At 57.8% G+C, this 21,046-nt stretch overlaps 2 protein-coding genes across 4 annotated transcripts in view; both read right to left on the reverse strand.

Moving 5' to 3' along the window:
* PADI3 (peptidyl arginine deiminase 3) overlaps nt 1-3,478 on the reverse strand; it is a 28,265-nt gene extending 24,787 nt beyond the window's left edge. Inside the window, exon 1 of the mRNA XM_004460516.4 lies at nt 3,373-3,478. Coding sequence (XP_004460573.2) covers nt 3,373-3,464 — 92 coding nt within the window. The 5' untranslated portion in view covers nt 3,465-3,478. The remainder of the gene's footprint in view (nt 1-3,372) is intronic.
* A 2,922-nt stretch (nt 3,479-6,400) lies between these two features.
* Nucleotides 6,401-21,046, reverse strand: part of PADI1 (peptidyl arginine deiminase 1) — a 48,268-nt gene continuing 33,622 nt past the window's right edge. For 2 of the 3 annotated variants that reach the window (XM_058304293.2, XM_058304297.2), the window contains 6 exons: nt 19,464-19,615; nt 13,011-13,155; nt 12,120-12,213; nt 11,076-11,155; nt 10,210-10,335; nt 6,401-7,224 (listed from right to left, as the gene is read on the reverse strand). In XM_058304293.2, the coding sequence (XP_058160276.1) occupies nt 6,991-7,224; nt 10,210-10,335; nt 11,076-11,155; nt 12,120-12,213; nt 13,011-13,155; nt 19,464-19,615 (831 nt within the window). In that variant the 3' untranslated portion in view covers nt 6,401-6,990. The remainder of the gene's footprint in view (nt 7,225-10,209; nt 10,336-11,075; nt 11,156-12,119; nt 12,214-13,010; nt 13,156-19,463; nt 19,616-21,046) is intronic. The other variant, XM_058304295.2, reaches the window with a different exon arrangement.

The following is a 21,046-nucleotide window of genomic DNA, read 5'->3' on the forward strand; positions in this document are numbered from 1 at the left end:
TGGAACCAAAGCAGAGGCCCCACGGACCCCACCAGCTTCCCCAAACCTGATGAGGCTCAGGGCCTTCAGTGACTCAGTTTCCCCTTGACCAATGGTCAGGGAACATTTGTCTGAATGGAAGAGCTGGGTGTTAGTTTTAGCTCTGTGCCTAACTCACAGTGTGACCCTAGGCAAGTCACTCCATGCCCTGGGCCTCAGTGTCCCCACATGGAAAATGAAGGGGGGTGAGGTAAGACCCAATGTTGTCCGTCGAGATCCCACAGGTACCTCCACTGAGTCCCTTGAGGACTGTCCGCCAAGCCCATCCTGTGACAAATCCTGAAGGCGACCTGCTTCAGGGGTCCCGTCAGCCACATAAGCCAGGAAATCTTTGCACATGTTAGGGGAGTGTCAATAGGACTTGGTTCCGATCCATTTTCTACTCTTTCCTTTCGGCCAACAGCTGTGCCCAGAGGTCATCCTGGGATTTGCATTTTGCCCACGAAGCACCAAACCAGCTTCCCCCCCATTCTAAGATTTTGCCCTGAAGTCAAAAACCACGTCTGGATGCTGATGCTCCAGCATGGAGAAGGAGCTCTGTGGAATGGAGGACACCACCAGGCTTTGGGAGCAAGGCAAGATGTGGGTTCAAGCCCCGGCTTTGCCTTGTGGGACAGGATTGGCAGGCCAGTACCTGCTGAGCCTCCGTTTTTGCATCTGTGCAATGGAGACCAGAACATCTACCTCCGGGTGCAGTGAGGATGAAGGAGACACCATGGCCTGGGGCCTGGCTCAGCACACCTGTGTCCCCCTTCCTTCTCTTTCCCCCATCCTAATACTCTCTTCTCAGGAAAGAAAAGCCCCCATCTCCAAGCCTGGGCCAGCTCCACCTCATTCAAAGGTGGGAAGGCAGGGTTTAATTCACTGCCACAAATAGAGTGCCCAATGCCTTGCCTGTGCTCATCCTTCAAGACTCTGCTTGGTGCATCTCCTCCAGGAAGCCTGCTCAGCCTACAATAATTTCCCTTTCCTCAACTCCTCTGATGCCCAGTATGGCTCAGAGGCTGTTCCAAGTCATCTTGTGTGCGGCAGGCTTGGGGCCACTCAAGGCTGTCCACAGGCCCAGGACAAAGCCTTAAAATGATGACAATGATGGTGACACTTACCATAATTGAATGTTCACCATATACCCGGCACCAGCTCTGGGTTTGGCGTGCACAATCTCGTTTAACCCTCCCAAGAGCCCTCTGAAGTAAAGGCCAAAGGCGCATGACCTTGGACAAGTGACTTAAACTCTCTGTGCCTCCATTCCTCCTCTGATAAATGGTGACTATTGAGAATCAGTTAACATATGTAAAGTGCTTAGGACCAAGTATCCTTGCTGATATGATTATCTCTACAGATGAAGAAACAGAGGCTCAGAGAGGGTAAGGGACTTTCCCAAGGTCACATAGCGGGTAAGCCACAGAGCTGGACTTGGCCACCACGCCCACTGCTGCCCTTTCTCTTGTTGGGCCCACGGTGTGAGCACACAGGATCTCTAAATCCTGGCATCTCCAAGCCAGAAGGGACCTTAGAGGGAACCCAATTGAGGCCCTTCCAAAACAGAGCCTTCCTGCAGCTCCCCGGCAGGACGGTGAGCCAGCCTCTTCTAGGGTCTTTGGTGGGCAGGACAGTTGTGCCTGGCAGAGACTAGGAGCTCTCCAGCATCCCCAGGGTGTCCTGGTCACAGGGCCTGGAAATCCCTTGTTTCAAGGTGCTGGAGCCCCAAAACCTACCCTGGGACCGTTCCACCCTCAGTTTCCTCTGTGAAACCCCACATGGCCCATCCTCTCACATCACCTGAAGACGCGGCTGCCTTTGCCTCCCCCTGCCCCAAGCAGGCCCACCCTCCGAGGAAGTTCTTTGGGGGAGAGACCAGCTCCCCACTTCTTGGGGCAGGTCAGACTGGAGACACATCTGCCCAAAGGGCACGAGGCTGCCAGGCCAGGAGAGTCACCCCCATGGGCACGCGGCCCTAGAGGAGGCAGCGGTGCCAAGTGGCATGGGTGCCCGTCCCCCTCCTGGCACAGGCTCCTTCAGGAGCCTCCGATTCCCTCTCCACCCACCCTCCACGAGGCTTCAGGTCCTGGTACCTAGCTGGGCTGGGCCTGCTCCAGACTTGGCTCCCTGCCATGACCAGCTCCTCACTCCCTCTCATTTAACACCCTGGCACCGACCTCTTTTCTGCTTCCAAGTTCTCTTCAGGTTTCATAAAGTCTTAGTCTGGGCAGTGGTCCTCACCTGGGGGCAACTCCACCCCTCCCCCCAGGGCACGTTCGGCAGTACCTGGAGACATGGCTGTCACAAGGGGGGGCACACCACTTTCGTCTCGTGATCAGAGGCCAGGGGTGCTGCTAAGCATCCTCCAATTCCCAGGACAGTGCCCACCACAGAGGACTGTCACGGCCATCGTGCTGAGGTTGAGAAGCCCTGGTCTGGGGGTGGGGCTGGGGACCTGAGAAGGGGAAGCAGGTACATGCCAGCCTCATCCTCTCCCGGTGTCCTGATTGCCTGTGTCCCCAGCTCAGCCTGGAGAGGCTTCCAAAGCACAAGCTGCCAGCTCCCTGGGGGTTCCCAGGGCCCAGCTCCGGAAAACCTCACCCAGCTCTCCTTTGCTTCCCCCGGAGAGAGAAGGTGGGGCCTAACCTCCGACCACCATCTTTACAGGCCTGTGAGCACACAGTAGGGCCACAACATACATCTAGGCATTGAATGGCAGAAGGAAGCCAGATCACGAGTCCCTCTTCCTCAGGTGGCAGAGCAGCTAAAAGCATGGACTCTTGAGGAAGATGGTGAGTGGGTTTAGACCCTGGCTTTACTGCTTAGTAACTATGACTTTGTGCAAATGACTGGCCCTCTCTGTGCCTTGGTTTTCTCCTTTGTCAGATAAGATGGTGCTAATAATAACCCCAGCTCCTAGGCCTGTTAAGTTTGTGAATGCTCGTCCAGCTCGTAAAATGGTGCCTGGCTCATAGTTAGTGCTATGAAAATATAAACTTTTTTTTTTTAGGTTTTTTTTTTTTTTTAATGTACATCACTGATGCTGTTTTCAGGCTCGGTAGGCTGGGGGTATTTGTGCCTCCCCTATTCTTATGTCCCCCACCAGACTCTCTGGACTGAGTGCCCCCCCCACCCCCTTCTCCCATGGCACCAACACCCTACAAACCCCTGAACCAGAGCTCAGCCCCTTCAGCCTCTGGACTTCAAGGAACCCCGCTGAGAAATGCAGGTGAGGCCCAAGCCTCTTCGGGAGAAGAGAGCCAAGCCAGGCTGAGCCACGAGGGTCCCGTGGCTGGTGGCAGCAAGGAGGGCTCATGGGGGCCCACAAGCCCCAGGGGCTCTGGCTCTTACCCATAAATGTCCACGAGGGTCTCCACGCCAGCCACGCACACGGCACTGGTGGGAAGCTCCAGGGACACGCGCACAATTCTCTGCATCGACATGCTGGCCTTGGACCTGGGCTCCGGCCACCAAACCCCAGCACTGCCCCAGAGGTCCCTTGGGATGTGGCTTAAAAGACCCAGGCCCCGCCTTTCCAGCTCAGGGTGCTAGCTCATTGGCTCCACTCCTGGAAGCCCAGCCCCTTCCCAGAACCGGGAACTCAGGATTGGCTGGAAGAGACCCAATATTTGCATATGAACCTGATGTGTCTCCCCTGGCACCTGGGGAGTTACTTTCTCCACCTAAAGGAAGCAAGTCCCCACTGGTACCTGGCCAGGGCACCATGATGCATGATCCCGGCCTCTTGCTTGCTTCCCACACTCACCCTGCTCACCCTCTTTCCCTTCCGTTTCAGAGACAATGTGGTCTAGTGGGAGCTTCTCAACCCTCCAGGAGAGCTGGTGAGAATGCAGATGCCCAGGCCTGGTCCCTAGTCTGATATGGAGGGTCGGGGGTGCGGTCTGGTGTCGGGATTTTTCTCAATCACCCCAAAGCATTCGATGCACTTTGAGATGCCACCCTTTTGCTTAAGAGCCTGGATTTTAGAGCCAAGACTGGGTTTCGGGCCTGCCTCTGCCACTTCCTGGCTGGGCAACCTTGGGCAAGTCACTAAATGGCTCTGTGCCTCTTTTTGTGTGTTCGAAAAATGGTTGTTAGGAGGCATACAGGGGATGACGCCGGCAGAGCCCGGAGTGAGGAGCCCGGGCCTCCTTTGTTAGTGGCATTGGGGTTCCTATTACTGGGGACTAAAGGCTTCTGAAAGGGGTAACAACGAGGGGAAGGAAACCTCTCTGGCCAGAGGGAGGTTAGAACGTCAGAGCAGGGAGATGCAATGTCAGGGAGAAACTGAGGCCAGAGTGGGCATTGGAGCAGCAGGGGCAAGGGTGCGGGGGAGGAGTCCTGGTTTGGGATCCAGGCTGAGGCCTTAAGGGGCTATGTCCCTCTCTGAGCCTCAGTTTCCTCACCTTAAGGAAACAGGACTAACCACAGCCCCGACAGCGATAGCAGTGAGCGGCCGGCGGCAACTCCCTCCTTGGCCACCGACAGCCTGCGGCAGGGCGGGGACCAGGAGCCGGAGTCCTCCCCGGCCAGGTGACCTCAGCCAGGACCCTATGACTCACCCTCCAGTCCCCCCTGCGTGTCCGTGGGCACAGCTCGGGGAGGGACAGTGGGAGCAGGCCCCTGGGTGCCAGCCCGCCGTGCGGAGGGCAGGACCAGTACCTGCTGGGAGTTGGTTTCTCCCTCTGGACGTAGCTCCCTGCACCACCTCTGCCCAGTTTTGGAAATGGATCCATGGTTCGTCCAAACCTTAGTGCCAGCAACTGAGGACATGGCCCTTTGCCTCTGAACCCACATCACGCGCTAATATAAAGTGAGTGAAGGGAACAAACGGAGCGACTCGATGCTGCAGCAAGCGTGGAGAGTGAGAGGGGTGAGCTTTTCAGGGCCCTGAAATCTGACCCCTGGGCCAGCCCTCCGGGAATCTCCCACCTCTACCAGTAGGGACCCCCTGCTTCCGCCCGCCACCCCCGTCAGCTGAGAGATGAAGGAGGTACCCCAGGGAAAGGGAAGAGGTGAAGAGGAATTTCCCGCCCCCCGCCACAGCCATCCCAGCAGGGCCCACCTGCCGGCACTGCCCTGGCGCAGGGGCTCTGCCCAGGCGGGGAAGGGCTGCCCCATGGCCAGAGGAAGTTGAACCAAGCAGTGTCGCCCGCGTGGGGCAGGCCTGGAAGCAGCCCCCGTACCCCACTTTCCTCCCTTCCTCCGCCCAGCCCCGCACACAGGCTACGGAGGCAGCCGCTAGAAGAAATGCATGTTGACGTTTTTATTGATCGGTGTCTGGTCACCCAGAACATTCTCAGAGAGGGCACCAGGGCCCCCCAACGGCCCCAGCAGCCATTCCAGAGCTTCTCACAGTCCGTGCCATTCTCGAAGGCCTGCTCCCCGCCCTCGGCTGTCCCTCTGCGATGCCTGCCCCTCCCACTGCCCTTTCCCTGGGGAATCCGGCCCCAGCGTCACGCCCTGGGCCCCTGAAGTCCTTCCTTCTCCTTGGCTCTGCCTAGACTGCCACGACCCGAAGCAGGGGTGGACAGGTCAGACCAGGGACTCGCAAATGGGCTTCCATGGATCCATCTGGAAGGGGAGGCCCCACATGCTCCCACCCCCCACCAGAGCGGTTTCATTTTCATCAGTTTCCTGTCTCGGGCTTCCGGGGCAGCCTGTTTGCCAAGTTTCCCGTGGCCACAAGAGTTTGACGGCAGCTGGCTCGGTCTGAGGTCTCCCCACGGGCCACCGCACCCAGGCAGGAGCCCTGGGGTGACCTCACGGGCAGCGGGGGGAGGCAGGCCACTGGCCCACATCTCTCGCCCTGCATGCATCTGCACACGTCTGGGCGACCTCACCTGGGGTGACCCCACCTGCTGTGGGAGGGGCCATGGACCTGCCTCGGGGGTTACTCACAGGGGAAACCCAAGCTGCCAGCAGGGCCCCCAGAGAGCTGAGAGGGCCCGGGTAAGCCTTCCCTTCCCACTGCCTGCGGAAGGAGGGGGATAATTAAGGACTATTAAAGGAAATTACACCTTCAGAGATAACCTAATGCCCCCCACCCCACCCTCTTCTGCCATCTGGGCCCCCAGCCCCTGCTCTGTCTGGATCCGCCAGCTCCCTCCAGATGGAGTCCAACAGCCCAAGCCCGGAACTGGGGCCACAGAAGTCTTCGGGCCCCATTTTATAGGCCCCGTTTTATTGTCCCCATTTAGCCTGCCCTGCTGTCCTGGCTGTCCCTCCGGCCGTCCCCTGTGTTCCTTCCACAGGCCTCCCTGTGGCCTCGGAGCAGTCTGAGCCGGAAGCAGCTGGCACTCGTAATTACAGGCTTTCCAACCAGGTAACGAGCACCCTTCCGAGGGAAGAGTCAGGTATTCAAGGGTTGCGCCGCCTCTTTTTTTTTCTTTTCTTTTCTTTGTAAAACAGGTCCTGTGTGTCTGTCCTCCTTGGCCTACACAAGGCTATGGGGTGCCGGGGACCACAGCCTGGGGACCCCTGGGAGAGAAGAACGCTGGGAGAGGGAGAAGGATGCCTCCAATCCCCCTTCCCGGCCCTGCAAGAGTCAGAGGCAGCCTGGAGCCAGGGCCCCTGCCCCTGCTGCCCAGGCCTTTGGGCCCCATTTCCAGTGCAGTCATTCTCCTCGTGCCCAAGGGAGAGCCAGGCAACGCGGGGTCTGCCTGCCGAGGCCACTCCAGCGTCCTCGGGCTTGCTAAGGCTTTCGATCTCCACCTCCAGGGGCCCCGGGGAGGAGGAGGAGAAGCAGAGGGAGGCCACCCTTCTGCCAGGCTGGGCAGGCCACTCAGGGGCAGGAGGTCAGGTGGCCAGTCCTGGGTCCCGGCGCCCACGGTGGCCGGCACGTCTGCGGGCGCTCAGAGGGAAGGGCCCAAGGCTCGCCCAGGAGGGTGGAGGCTCGGTGGAGGTGGCCTGCCCGCACCCTGGCAGGGTTCCCCAGCAGCTGGGCAGAGGGGATGGCCGGGGGCGGGCTCAGGGCACCATGTGCCACCACTTGAAGGGGAAGGGCTGCCGGCGCACGTTGGTGCCGCAGTGGATCTCACCCATCATCTTGTGGTAGGACAAGTAGTCGTCGATGAAGATGCAGCGGAGGCCCAGCGGCTCCAGCAGGGACCGCACCTTCTCCTCCAGGCAGCAGCGACCATCGATGATGGGCCCGTAGGGCTTGGGGATGCCCAGGTACCTGCCTAAGACCACCATGTTGACCTGCAGACAAGGGAGGCAGGAGGGGGACCCGCTGGCCGGGACACTGGGCACGCAGGGCTCCCTCTGGGCTCGGGCTCCGGCAGCCCCGTCCTGTCTCATGGGCGTTTATCTCATCCTCGCTGGCATCCCCGAGCCCAACCCTTCTGCCAACCCTTTCTTCCATCTCTAGAAAACTGTGTTATTATAACAAGTTGGTTAGAACAAGAGGCCACCCACCAGAAACTCAAGCAATAATCACACCAACATCTACATCCACGAGGTCTACGGGGTGAATGGCCTCCTGGGTGCAGGGTCTTTGCTCAGTACGCAGCTTGATCAGCTGTTCTTGGCAGCTCTGGTCATGGTGACCGTTCATCAGTAGATTGTTACTAAACCCCAGGTCTCTCTCTGAGGCCATGACTCAGGCTAGTTAAATAAAGTAATCAAGGCCACACAGAGAAGAGTGAGACTGAATTTTGAATTCGAGTCTGACTCATGCCAAAACCCATGCTTTTCTGCCCACGGCCCCCTGGGAGGCTGAGGAGCTGGACCAAGGGCCAGGAGGCCAGGCACCTGGGGTGATGCAGTGGCACCTGTCTTCCTTGGCCATGGACCTGGCTTGGGGCCCTGATGCTGGGCAAGGAAAGTCTCCCCAGTGAAGGGAAAGGAGGTTTTTTTAGAAGAAATCTCAGCCCCAGATTGATGACTAAAGGGACTCTCCAGACCCCTGTCTGGAGGGTGGTCATGGGCTGTCTTGGTGCAGGCTAGACTGTCCTGAACCCAGCACCCCTGCACGCGGTGCCCGACCCCCCACCCTCAAGGTCTGCCCTGCAGGACCACACAGCTGGGACCAACGAGAAGCCGGAGGGTCCCCTCCTGAGGTCAGTCCCACGGCCTGGGCCCTGAGCTACCTGGCCACCCACCGATAGGCTGGAACATGCTGGAGGTTGGGGACAGGGGACTGGCAGGGGACGGAGGATGGGGTGAGGATCCAGGAGCTGGATTCTAGACCAAAGCCAGCCCCAGCCTCTGCTTCCTCCAAATGAGGAGTCGGGAGATCGGGGCAGTGTGGGGGTCTGAGCTCTGCCTCCCACCCCTGTGTGACCTCAGGCAAGTCACCCACGCCCTTCTGTGGGCCTCAGTTTCCTTAAGGGCCCTTCCAGAGAGATATACTGGGATTCTTTAGCCGGACCTGTTCTGAAGCTTGGGAGAGTCCCACCCACAGCAAGCCCATTGAGAAGGAGACTTCCAGAGGGGGACAACTGATCCGAAGGAAGGCTGACCAAGGCCCCCCACCCTTCAGCCCAAGCCCAAGCCAGAGAACCGCTTAGGGCTGTGAGGCTCCAAACGGTAGGCACTAGCCACATGTGGTTGCTTACATCAAAATCAAACACAATTTAAAATGCTATTCCTCAGCAAACTAGTCACATTTCCAGTGTGTAATAGCCACGTGCGGCTCAGGGGCTATCACTCTACGTTGCCCACAGATAGAGCATTTGCATCATCACAGCAAGTTCTAGGGACAGCAACACTTCAGAGCAGTGGGTCCCAACCAGGGGGCAATTTCCCCCTGGGCATTTTGGATCGTCATGACTCTGACTGGGGAGGGGTAGAGCCAGGGAGGCTGCTAAACATCGCACGGTCTACAGGAACCTCCCCATACCAAGAAACAGGCAGCCCGAAGTGTCGGCAGAGCCAAGGTTGGGAAACCCGGCCTTAGAGGGCTCTTGTAGGCCCTGGAGGCTTGAATCCCCAGTGAGGACTCAGGAGTGGGTGCAGTCCTGGGGGGGGGGTCTCACCCCACCTGCATCTGGGCTCCAGGACCCACCTCGAGCCCTTGGCCTTCCCAACGGAAGAGAAGAACTCAAGTAAAGAAGGGCCCAGTCTGGAGAGGCAGGGTCTCTCACCCACCCTGGGGCACGCTCCTCCCAGCTGCCAACACCTGACATCCTTTCCCAGGGGGATAATGGGCCCTTTGGCCAGGCTTGCGATAGCATCGCTGGGCCCCTCCCAGGTGACAGCTGCTGAGGTCACACCAGCTCATCTGTGCGTCAGCTGCCTGAGCTCAAGAGAGGCCGTGAGGCAGCTGGCCGCCTGCCCCAACTCGGGAGCCCACTGGGGAGCAGGGAGCTGGGTGTTGGGGTGAGTTTGGAAACAGAAGACGGAAACATTTGGGAACAAACCACACTTCCTTTTTCCATTGGGTTGAAAAAATAAATAAATAAAAAGCCCTTGGTGTAGGGGGCTCACCTCTGGATTGTGGGGTGTTTGGCAGCATCCCCGGCCTCTCTCCCACTAGAAGCCCGCAGCACCCACCTCGTTGTGACAATTAAAAACAGCCTGAGGGAAGCGGATTTGGCTCAATGGATAGAGCGCCCGCCTACCACATGGGAGGTCCAGGGTTCAAACCCAGGGCTCCTGACCTGTGTGATGATCTGGCCCATGTGCAGTGCTGATGCGCGCAAGGAGTGCGGGGCCACACAGGGGTGTCCCCCGTGTAGGGGAGCCCCATGGGCAAGGAGTGTGCCCCGTAAGGAGAGCCGCCCTATGCGAAAAAAAGCACAGCCTGTCCAGGAATGGCGCCGCACACACGGAGAGCTGACACAGCAAGATGACGCAACAAAAAGAGACAGATTCCAGTGCCGCTGACAAGAATGCAAGCAGACACAGAAGAACACACAGCAAATAGACCCAGAGAGCAGACAACTGGGGGGGCGGGGAAGGGGAGAGAAATAATTTTTTAAAAAATCTTAAAAACAAACAAACAAACAAAAACACCCTGGGTTGGGGGGACAAAATCGCCATGGGTTGAGAGCCAGGGCTCTAGGGCTATGCCTTCCATTAGAACTTTCTGTGATGATGGAAATGCTCTATATCTGCAGGAAAAAACAGCAACAAAAAGCCCTGGAGAGGCCCCAGGGCCCTCGCCAGCCTCTGCACAGTCTGCCTTGGAGGGGGAGGGCCTCCCCTGGGGACCCGGCCAGGCCCCCCGGGGCGGCCCCTCACCATGTCGGGGAAGAAGGCCTCTGCGTAGGAGTCCTTCTGGGTGAAGAGCTGGGGCAGGTCGATGATGTCGCGCTCCGTCAGGCCCAGCTCCCGCTTCAGCACCTCACGGTTCCGGTCGATGCATTTCTAGAGGAGGGGAGGAGGATCTAGCGCTGGCAGAGAGCACGGAGCACAGGCCCCTGCAGAGCCCACACCACGCTTTGCACGCCATGAGGAAACTGGGCTCAAGGGAGCTGCCCGAGGGCACAGAGCTGGGAAGTGGCTCTGGAGCCCCAGTCGAGGCACCGCACTGTCCTGGCCACAGGCACAGCGTGGTCTGTGCTCCCGCCCCATGTCAGCAGCTTAGGAGAAAGAGCCGGGATCCCTGGGGAGGGGACGAAGGGGCGTCCTCCCGTCTACCGAGGTGCCCAGCCCTGCACCAGGCACAGGCCAGCCCTGTCCCCTTCCTGAGGCAGCATTCCACCCCTTCTCCTTGGGGGTCCCCCTGAACTCCCACCCACTCCACCCTCCCACAAAGCCCCATTTCTCAGTCGAGTTTTTGTCATCTCACCAGATATCTTGGATGAGAATCTAAGTTTGCTTCCTATGGAAACCAGTCATTTCCCCAGAGCAGTGCCAGGGTCTCCCTCCTCAGACTGGGAGCTCCCTATGGACATGAGCCATGCCTCCTCCATCAGACTGTGTTCCAGAGGCCCCACCCGCCCACAGTCCCATCACTCCTAGGCCAATCAGTAGCACCTGCTCTCTTGAGGCCAGCCGCTGAGCCCCCCTTCCACCCTGCCCCCACCTCAGCAGCTCCTTGGATGCTGGCACCTGGAGAGGGAGGGTGGGAGATTCCCAAGAGCAGCTGCAGTCCCACCCCTCACCTGTGCATAGAGATTGTCACTCTGGAGCGTTCTGTCCGCCAGCATCTCATTAATGCTTCTCTTGATCACGTTGTCCAACCCTACAAGAGAAAGGTAAGCAGGCTCAGGGACTACTGCCACCTCCAGCATGGGGCTGCATAATCCAGGCCTGGATTTTTCTCCCACCTCAGCCCCAGGGTCAGAAGCCAGGAAGGAGACAGCCAGAGCCTGGAGACCCCAAAGAGGCAAGGCTCTGGCTACAGGCAAAACCTGGTGATGGATCAGAGACCCCTTGGGAAGGGACACCTAGGCTTAGAGCCTAATTGTTACTATTACCGAAGGCCCACCATGGGCTGACACCCCTATTTAACTTACTCTTAATCTTTAAAACAATCCTAGAAAGGGGGTAATTATCACCCCCAATTCAATAAAAAGGGGCTGACGTGATCCCACAGCCCACAAGTAGCAGGACTAGGATTTGAACCCAGATCTATGGATCCCTAAGGCTGTGCCACGTCTCTTGCAATGCTTTGTTCTTCAGGTGAGAACACTGGGGTCCGTGGTAGGGAAGGAAACGGAGCTCAAGGGGCAACCAGGCCCTTGGAGGGGCTGTCAGTTCCAGAGGAGGCTCCAGGGAGGGCCAGACCCCCAAGCCTGGCCTCCCACCCTCCCCCTTGAGCTCCCAGCCCTGCTGCCTCCTAGCCGTGCAGCTCTGGGCAGGCCGCTTCTCTCTCAGCCTCAGTTTCCTGCTCTGTGAAAAGGAATAAGGGCAAAACCCTATTCGGGGCAAGGACCTGAAGGCGCCTGGCACAGCCCTCGCCAGCCAGGGCGCTTGTTTCTTGCTGGGACGTGGCCCAGGAGCCGCCCGCCTGCCCGGACAGAGGATGCCTCCCCTTGCCAGGTGCCTGAGTCCCGTCCCTGACCACTCGGGAGAATCAGCGATGGCTCCAAGCAGAGGCATTTGTGGACAGAGGGCCTGTGACAAGGGTGAGAGGAGTCAGCCGTGCCCAGGGCTGGGGAGGGGGCAGCATCCTCCGGTGCCATGGCCAGCTCGTTAGCACTCACCATCAAACTGGGCCGCCTCCCCGTGGCCCTCCTCTCTCTTCTCCTGGAACAGTTTGAGGCAAGCGCTGGGGCTAGCCAGAAGCAGCCGGAAGCCCTGGCACGAAAGGAGGGAGAGGCGGTTCAGCGCATGCTCCCCCCCACCCCAGACCAGGACACCCCAAATTCACCACGCCCACCCCAGCCACGCGGAACTGTCTGCGATGCCTCCAAGCTGGCTCACACCTCCAGGCCTGCCCCTGCTGTCCTCCCTGCCCTTCCCCCTTAGTCCCCTCGAGACCCAATTCGGGGCTCCCCTCCTTCACTTTGCATGTGCCCGTGCCGCCCCCTGTGCCCATGCTGGGCTGCAACCACCCACTCCCTGGGCGTCTCCCCTGCCAGGCTGCTTGCTCACTGGGGGCCGCGCCATTCCCTGTCACCTCCATGAGGCCCAGAAGCCATTGTCCAGGTTTGAACCCTACCCTGCCACCTAAGGGCTGCCTGACCTTGCTTGAGTTAACTGCCCTTCAGAGACTCAGTTTCCTCATCTGTAAAATGGGGATGGTGATACTAGTACCTACCTCAAGGGGTGGTTGGAGGATTTAGGGAATTAAACCTGTGGACTCTTGGCACATAGCAGGTGCTCAGTAAATATTTCCAACTGTTATCAGCATCGTTCTTGGCCCTCGGCTGAGGGGTCTGAGCAAATGCCCAATAAGTGTGAGAATGGGTGCCCCCCTGACCTGAGACTCTGACCTCCTCCAGGAAGCCCCCCTGGGTTAGTGCAGCCTGGCCCCGAGGGTTGCTCTGGTCAACTGGTTGAGTTGATTCCAGGTGACCTCACCCTGCCCTGTCCCATCAGGCCAGGCAGGAGCAGAGGTGGCTCTATTGGGGAATGCTGGGGGGCACACGCACCTTTTTGTCCGAGGTGGGCACAAAGCTCAGGAACTCGTCCACGTGGCCCACGGAGAGCCAGTCCGAGTAGAGCTCCACGGGCGCCTGCACCCGCTGGGCGAAGAGGAAGTTGAGCACCACCTTGGCCATCCGCCGCCCGCTGGCCCTGGCCGGCAGGAGAGAGCAGCCGTCACCGTGCGCGTCCTGGTGCTGGCACCATGCAGGTGCTCCGTGTGCACCCCGCAACCCAGCCAAACCTCAAGACAACCTGAGTGGGTTTCCCAGAGGGGGAAACCGAGGCTCAGAGAGCTTAACGCTGCTCAGCCTGAGTCATGCAGCTTAAAAGCAGCAGGGCTGGGCCTCCCTGATTCCAAGCCCAGCGATTCCAAGGCCAAGGTGAAGGGGATGGTGGGAAAAGGCCCCGGGAGGAGATGGGACTGACCCACTGTAGGTCAAGGCTGCTCCAGCCCAGAGGTGCCCTGTGCTCACTGCCCCGAGGTGAGAGGACTGCCCAAGGCAGGGGGTGCCAGCTGGTGTCGTGCCAGGTGCAGTCCGGGGATAGACCCAGCCCCAGGTTCTCCCAGCAACCCACTCGCCATCCTGTCACGTCAGAGCTCCACCGCCCCAACGCGCCCCCCCGGGCCGGGAAGGTCCTGCCCCTCCCCCAGAAATGGTCAAAGGCGAGAGCTCATTTGCCAAAGGGGCACGAAGCCCTCCTCTCACAGTCAGGACTCCGAGGAGGTGGCTCCTTACCCCAAGGGACGCACCTGCCTTTTGCCCAAAAACCGACAGGGGGCCAGGCAAGCCCCTCCCTCGGCCTGGTGTTTCCCAGAAGTGCCTGGACAACCTGGGGGTCAGATTCCAGCAGGGGTGGTGCTGGTTTACACAGAGCCTTCCTGGGCCCACACCCTCCACACCTCACAGCCTTGGAGGACGGGGCCCAGGAATCTGCATTTCCACAAGCTTCTCAGTTGATTCTTGCCTGTGTGCTGCAGCCACTAACCTGGACTCTCTAATCCCCAGGGATTCCTGAAAAATCCCCAGGAGTTCCCGAAACGAGGCCCAGGCCTTTCTAAAGCACCCTTCATCAGCGGAGGGGAAGAAGGAGGGACTGACGTGGAGAGACGGGGGATCCGGTGGCCCTGGGCTGGAGGAGAAGGCAGAGGGAAGGCTGCCGGTGCTGGGAGGGCCCTGCTGCCGGAGGCTGGGCGGGGTCCCCATCGCACGGGCCTGGGAGGTCTCGGGGCGACTTGTCTGAGTGGAGCACCTTTTAACACTCGGGGCATTTTCTACCTCCCCTGCACACGCAGCCGGGCGCAAACCCACAGACATACACCGTCTAGCTAGAGATTTTTTCCTCGTTTTACAGAACAGGGGTCACATTTCTTGCCCTGGCGTCCAATCTGGCGTCTCATCTTAAACCAAGACGCGACCCGGATCCGCCCTCCTCCCTCCTGCCACCACCTGCGGCAGAGCCTCCCTCACCTGGAGGAACCCAGTGGCCTCTTCCTTTTCCCGTCCCCTGCTTCCCCCTTTGCTCCCCCACAGTCTATCCAGAGGGAGGCTTTTAAACAGGTCAGATCAAGTCCCCCACTCAGTCAAACCCCACGCGTGGCTCCCATCTCACTCACAGCAAAGTCCCTGCAGTGACCTTCCAGGCCCCGTGCGTTCTGACACCTGCCGACCCCTATCACCCTCGTCGGGCCGCTTTCCTCTTCACCTGCCCAGCTCCAGACATGCGCCCTCCAGCCAGCCCTTCAAACGTACTTGGCCCATTCCTACCTCAGGGCCTTTGCACTTGCTCTGTCCTCTACTTGGAGTCCCATATCCCCATGGCTCACACCCTTCAGGCTTAACTCAAGTGTCACCTTTCTCTGTGAAGTCTCTCACCCCCTTCCCAGCTTTGTTTTTCTCTGCAGCGCTTGGTACCATCTGGCATACTGGATTTCATAATTAGCTGTTTTATTGTCTGGCATCCCACTAGAATGTAAGCTGCATGAGAACAGGGATTTTTGTCTATGTCATTCACAGCTGTATCCCCAGTACCTCACACATAAAAGACACTCAATGAATAGTATTAATGGTACAATAGTCCATGGCAAGTAGAGAAACAAACATGCCATAGGAAAAGTCTAGAAGGGAGACCCGTCAAACAGTAACAAATGAAAACACAGATTTGGTTTTTGGAATAGAATCATGAGACCTGTTCTTTCTTGTCTTTCTCTTAACATAGTGTTGGCAAATTTTAAAGATTAAAAAAACAACAAACGGATTAAGATAGGGAGAAGAGTGAGAGAAATCAATTTTTCATGAGCAGAAGGTGGCAGGAACCAGAATGAGATAAGGCTGAGGAAGGGGCAGAGTCTTCCTTGGGAGGCTCTCACGCGCTGCCGCCGCAGGAGGATGGACAAGATGACTCCAGCCTTGGGAGGATGGACAAGATGACTCCAGAGCTGGTCTGAGTCATCATCAAAGCCACCACCAGGGGGTGGAGTTGAGCAAATAACGTTTTAAAGTCGGGCGCAGAGCCTGGCGAACCAGAGAACAGAATCAAAGTGCCTACTGTGTGCCTGCCTGCGGCTCCTCCCACTAAGATCTCTTTTTATCCTCACGATAACCCTATGGTCGCCGTACAAACTTCAGCGCCTTGTTAGGATCTGGACTCCCTCCCCCCAGCTCTCTGCCCTAGTCCCCCACCACGTCGCTCCTGGCTCACCCTGCTCCAGCCACACTGGCCTCCTTGCTGGCTCTCTAATGACTCAGGCTCATCTCTGTCTCAGGGCCTTTGTGCTGTCTGTTCCCACTGCTGGGAACACTCTTCTCCTAGGAGGCCACATCTACCTCCCTCACTTCCTCCAGGCTTTGCTTAAATGTCACTTTCTCACTGAGTCTTATGTGGATTCTACTCCTGTCCCTCTCTCAACCTCCAATGGGGGGAGGGGGCTGGGCCACACTAGAGGCCCCTCACCTTCCCATCCAGGGTCCTTGCCCAAAGCCTGGGAGCTCTTGAGAGAAGACTCCCAGCTTGGCTCCCTGGCGGGGGATACGGTTGGGGGCTCCCTGTGTCTTGGTGGGGGCAGGAGCCCGGGCTGCTGGCAGGGAGGGCTCCAAATGAGCATCTGCGCGGGTGGGTACAGGCTTCCCAGCCCTCCTTCCCACACTGGGCCTGCCCTAGGTCTGAGCGGTCCTTGCCTGCCCATCTACCTTCTATCCAGGCCAAGCCTCTTTCTGTTTTCCATCGAGCCACAATTTCTCTGGCCTCCAGGCCTTCGACCGTGCAGTGCCCTCTGCCTGGAACACTTCTGCTCCAATGCTGCGGTCTTCCCCTGGCTAACATCTGCTCATCCTCCATCACGGCTCACAGATACCACTGCCTTCTCTAAGAAGATGTCCTTCCCGGACACCCCTGCTGGACCATGTGATCTCTCTGATTCCACTGTGGGTGGTTGCTTTGTTTGTTCTAAACTCTCAAGAGCTGGTTGCTTGTCTGTCTTGGTCATTTCTACTTCCCCAGTACGAGTCCCACACCTGGCCTCCAGGAGGTCTCAGTAAGTATTTAATGAATTGGTAGATGTATGCATGAATGAATGAATGAATGAATGAATGTAATTTCACTTTTCTGAGCCTCAGCTTCTTCATCAGTAAAATGGGGCAAGGATAGTCCCAACCTCATAGGGATGTTGTAAAAATTAAATGAGGTAGTTCCAGTAACGCACTATGTGCATGGCGCGTAGTAGGTCAAATTTTGTTGAATGAGTCCCCCCTGCTTTGAAGCAGACGCTCTGCCCAGTGTGAGGACTGGGAGCAGGGGCAGGGCAGCCAAACAAGATCTAAGCATTCAGAGAGTGGTGTACGCAAATTCTTTACCCCCAATAATGCTGATCATAATCAGCATTACTGGGGGTAAAGAATTAGCTAGGATAGGGATTTTTATTAGGCTCTCAGATGAGGAAACTGTGACTTAGAGTAGAAATAATTTGTTCCTTTAACAATGGGGAGTTTTCCATCTATTTTATTATTATTCTGCAGTGCCCAGCAGATAGTAGGCACACACGTGTATTTGTAAATGAACTCATGGAGCACCTACTGGGTACTAAGGTAAGCACTGATTAAGTGACATACCCCAAATTGCATGGCTAGTAGAGCCAGCCCTCCAGCCCGACTCCTCTGATTCCAAAGCCTGTCTCCCTCCTCACAGTTCCCTCCCTGCAGTCACAAAAAGGCTGCCTGAGGCCTGCAGCCTCTTCAGCCTGCAGCGGTGTGGGCAGGCCCAGCCCACTAGCACGAGTCACCAGCAGTGAACGCACTCCTCTTGCCCTGGTCAACCTCAGCCGTGGGCGCCCGGCCTGGGCACCCGGGTACATGCCTGGGGTGCATGCCAGGAAGCCCCACATCATCTGCCCCAGAGCCCCGAAGCTGCCCGGCTCACCACCTGGGGCTGTGTGGTCTTCCCAGCACGCCTGACTCCTCTTGCTCAGGGCCAGTTGGGGCACCCCAGGAAAATAGGAATGTGGCTTCCAGGGCCTGCAGTGGGCGAACTCTCCACGCAGGAAGCACGGAATCCCACCAGGATCCCCACTGCACCTGTTCCTCAGCTGCCTGCGGGCAGGGTGGGACCCCACTCAGCTTGATTTAGCAGATACTGTCACCTGCCCAAGCACTAAACCCCAAAAACCTCGCTTCCTGCTTGATCACAGCCATCCAGGGTGGGACCCACTGAGTCACTTGCGTCACTCTGGCTTCCTGCAGCCACCCACCCTGGGCACTTGGTGACCTCTGGGCCCTTTCAAGCTGCTGCTAGGACAGCAGCCATTTGACCCCCTAACTGTAGAGGACAATGGGTCCCTCCCCCGGCCTCTGTGCCAGGTTGCACATCATCTCCCCAGATCTTCTGATTTTTCAAGAGAGGCTGGATACCTGGCTTTTTATGTGACAGCTCCTGTTTGGTTTTGGTTTGTTTTAATGATGTCGAAGACAAATTAAGCTCATAAAATACTAGGCAGACCAAAAGGCCACCAGTTTGTGACATTTCTCCTGGGATTTGGTGACCCTTGAAAGCTAAGATTCCAGGACTCAGTCTGATCCTAGGCTCTACACAGAAAGTTCTGGCTGCTTCACAGAGTGGGGGACGCTGCTCGGGGTGAGTGTTGAGGTTGCTGTGGGTGGAATCATGCCTCCCTGCTGGAGATGGAGTCACGAGCCCCACAAAAGACGGTTCTTCATCTTAATCCCCGTCGTGGGCGTGAACCCACTTGTAAACAGCACGGTTTGAAGATGTGTGATCAGTTAAGGTGTGGGCTCGTTTGTGAGTAGGATCTTCTAGAATCCTATTTAGGTGTGCCCAAAATGAATCAGGGTGGGCCTTATTGTCTACTCCCAGAAGCCTTAAGAAGAGAAGCCAGAAGGAGGAGAAAGCCACAGGGGCAGACCAAAGACGCCGCCATGTGACTGATCGCTGTCCCCAAAACACCGCTGGCTCAGGACGAAACCATGGCTTTCCAGCACCTTGGTTTTGGAGCTCTAGCCTCGGAAACCGGGACAATAAATTCTTGTTGCATAAACCGGCCTGTTGTGAGGTGTTTGTCGTAGAAGCTCTCACAAGCTAAGACATCCCTACAAAACACGCCCAAGTCCTAACCCCTGGCCCTGTGGAGGGGGACTCATTTGTAGATGGGGTCTTTGAAGAACCTATTAAGATGAGGCCATGGAGGTGGACGTGGCTCAACTGATGAGCGTCTGTCTACCATATGGGAGGGTCCAGGGTTCGATCCCCAGGGCCTCCTGACCCATGTGGAGCTGGCCCACGCACAGAGCTGCCATGCACAAGGAGTGCCCTGCCACACAGGGGTGCCCCCGTGTAGGGGAGCCCCGTGTGCAAGGAGTGCTCCCCGCAAGGAGAGCCGCCCCACGCAAAGAAAGCGCAGCCCACCCAGGAGTGGCACATGGAGAGCTGATGCAGCAGGATGACACAACAAAAAAGACACAGATTCCCGGGAATGCAAGTGGACACAGAAGAACACACAGCGAATGGACACAGAGAGTAGACAAAAGGGGGGGGGGGTGGAGAAATAATTAAAATAAATCTTTAAAAAAAAAAAAAGGTGAGGCCAAACTGAACCAGGATGGGCCTTAAACCATCATGCCCGGGTCCTTAGGAGCAGAGGGAATTGGGGTATGGGACGAGGCAGGAGGTGGGAGACAGAAGGGGACAGGCAGCCTTGTGACAGAGGCAGAGCTCGAGTTGTCCATTACTGACAAGGCCACCACTGGAAGGCCACAGGCATGGGAGGAAGCGTGACTCTGCCGACGCCTTGATTTTGGACTTCGAGCCGCCGAACCCGTGACAGTAAATTCCTGTCGTCGAAGCCCACATGTCTGTGCTCTCTGCTACAGGAGCCGGGCCCACGGGGGCAAGGGGGGGTGCGGCCGCCGCGCCCTCCCACCCGCCACCGCCTTCCAGCCCCCGACTCTCACTCGGGGAAGCTGCTGCCGACGAGGATCCGGCCCAGGGGGTAGTGCTGGCCGCCCACCGTGACGGGCGGGCTGACGTCCAGGTTGCCGAAGGAGTCGAGGCTGGACGGGCCCGAGAAGAGGCTCTTCCGGGTTACGTATCCGAAGTCGGGGCCCTGGGGAAGGACGGCGAGACATGCCCCCCCAGAGAAGGAGGGGTCAGTTAGGACAGGAAGAGGCAGCTCGGGGGGGTGGGGAAGGCCGCAGGACCCCCACCGCCGTCCACTGTTCACAAATGCCCCTGCTCTCTGATCGCTGTGCAATAAAAGGGCAAGTCAATATCAGAAGGGCAACCAGAAAATCCCCTAGATGGTTGGAAATGAAGCAACAGACTTCTTAAAATCCCATGGGTCAAAGAGAAATCCAAGTGGCAATTAGACAGCATTTTGAAGGGCAAAGCAACACGAACCCAACACGTCGGCGCGTGTGGGGTGCTGGTACGGCCTGGCCGTAGCTTTGAACACATGCGTTTGGGAGAAAAAAGGCTGAAGAATCTTACCTTTCATGTCAAGCTAGAAAAAGAAGAGCAGATTAAAACCAAAGAAAGTAGAAGGAAGGACTAACATAGCACAGGAGCCAGCGAAAAACCCCTTGGGCACTCCCAGGTCAAGGCGAGGGCTTGGCGCCACGTGGGTTCCAACATCTAGCATGCTCTGCCTCTGGACTCACCCTGCAGTGCTCATTGTCACTTCTCTGGGACGCCCTGAGCCCACCAGGCTGGGTTGAATGTCCCACCTCTGTGTGCCCACAAGCTCCGGGACTTCCCCGTCACAGCCCCCACTGCCTGGCATTGTCCTAGCAGAGCAGGGAGGGCCATGGAGCCCGGCAGGGCTCCTGAGCCTCATGGCAGTGAGCTCCAGGACGGGGCCCACCTCCAAAGGCAGGTTAGCCTAGTGGTTAAGGGCAGGCACCATGGAGGCGGCCCCTCCGGTTCTGCATCTTAATGCCACTGCTAGCTAGCTGTGTGGTCTTGGACATGTCATGTCACTTCTCAGAGCCTCCATTTTCTCATCCGTAAAGAGGGAGTAATAAAAGTCCTTATCCAGAGGAGGCAGTCAGGGAGGTCACCCTGGAGGAAGCGAGCTGGGGCTGAGATGAGTTAGCCAGTGTAAAGCCCGACTCGGGACATGGTTGCTGGTCCAGCTCTTGTCGCCATTGTATGCACAGGAGGTAGCATGTGCCCAGCACATAGTAGGTGCTCAGAAAACATTTATTACCCGAAGCCCTCTCGCCCTTAAAAACAAGACTATGAGGGCTTGCTGCGGGCACACTCCCCACCCCCCCACCCCGAGGCAGCCCAGTGTCCCCAAGGCCGACTCCTCTGTCCCCTGGGGGACAGGCCCCTAAGCGAGGAGGACTCTTGCCCTGCCCTTCCCGCCGCAGGGCCACTCTGGGCTGTCGCCTATTTGCATGTGATTTGCATGCGACTTGAATCTTCTGCGCAAACCTCCCTGTGGCTCTGCAGTTTGCTCCCCTCCCACCTCCTGTGTCCTTCCCCCCACCCCCCACCCTAAAGGACGGAGCTCAGGCAAGACTAACAGGCGAGT

The sequence above is a fragment of the Dasypus novemcinctus genome, chromosome 9 (genome assembly GCF_030445035.2).
Source record: "Dasypus novemcinctus isolate mDasNov1 chromosome 9, mDasNov1.1.hap2, whole genome shotgun sequence".
Lineage (NCBI taxonomy): Eukaryota > Metazoa > Chordata > Mammalia > Cingulata > Dasypodidae > Dasypus > Dasypus novemcinctus.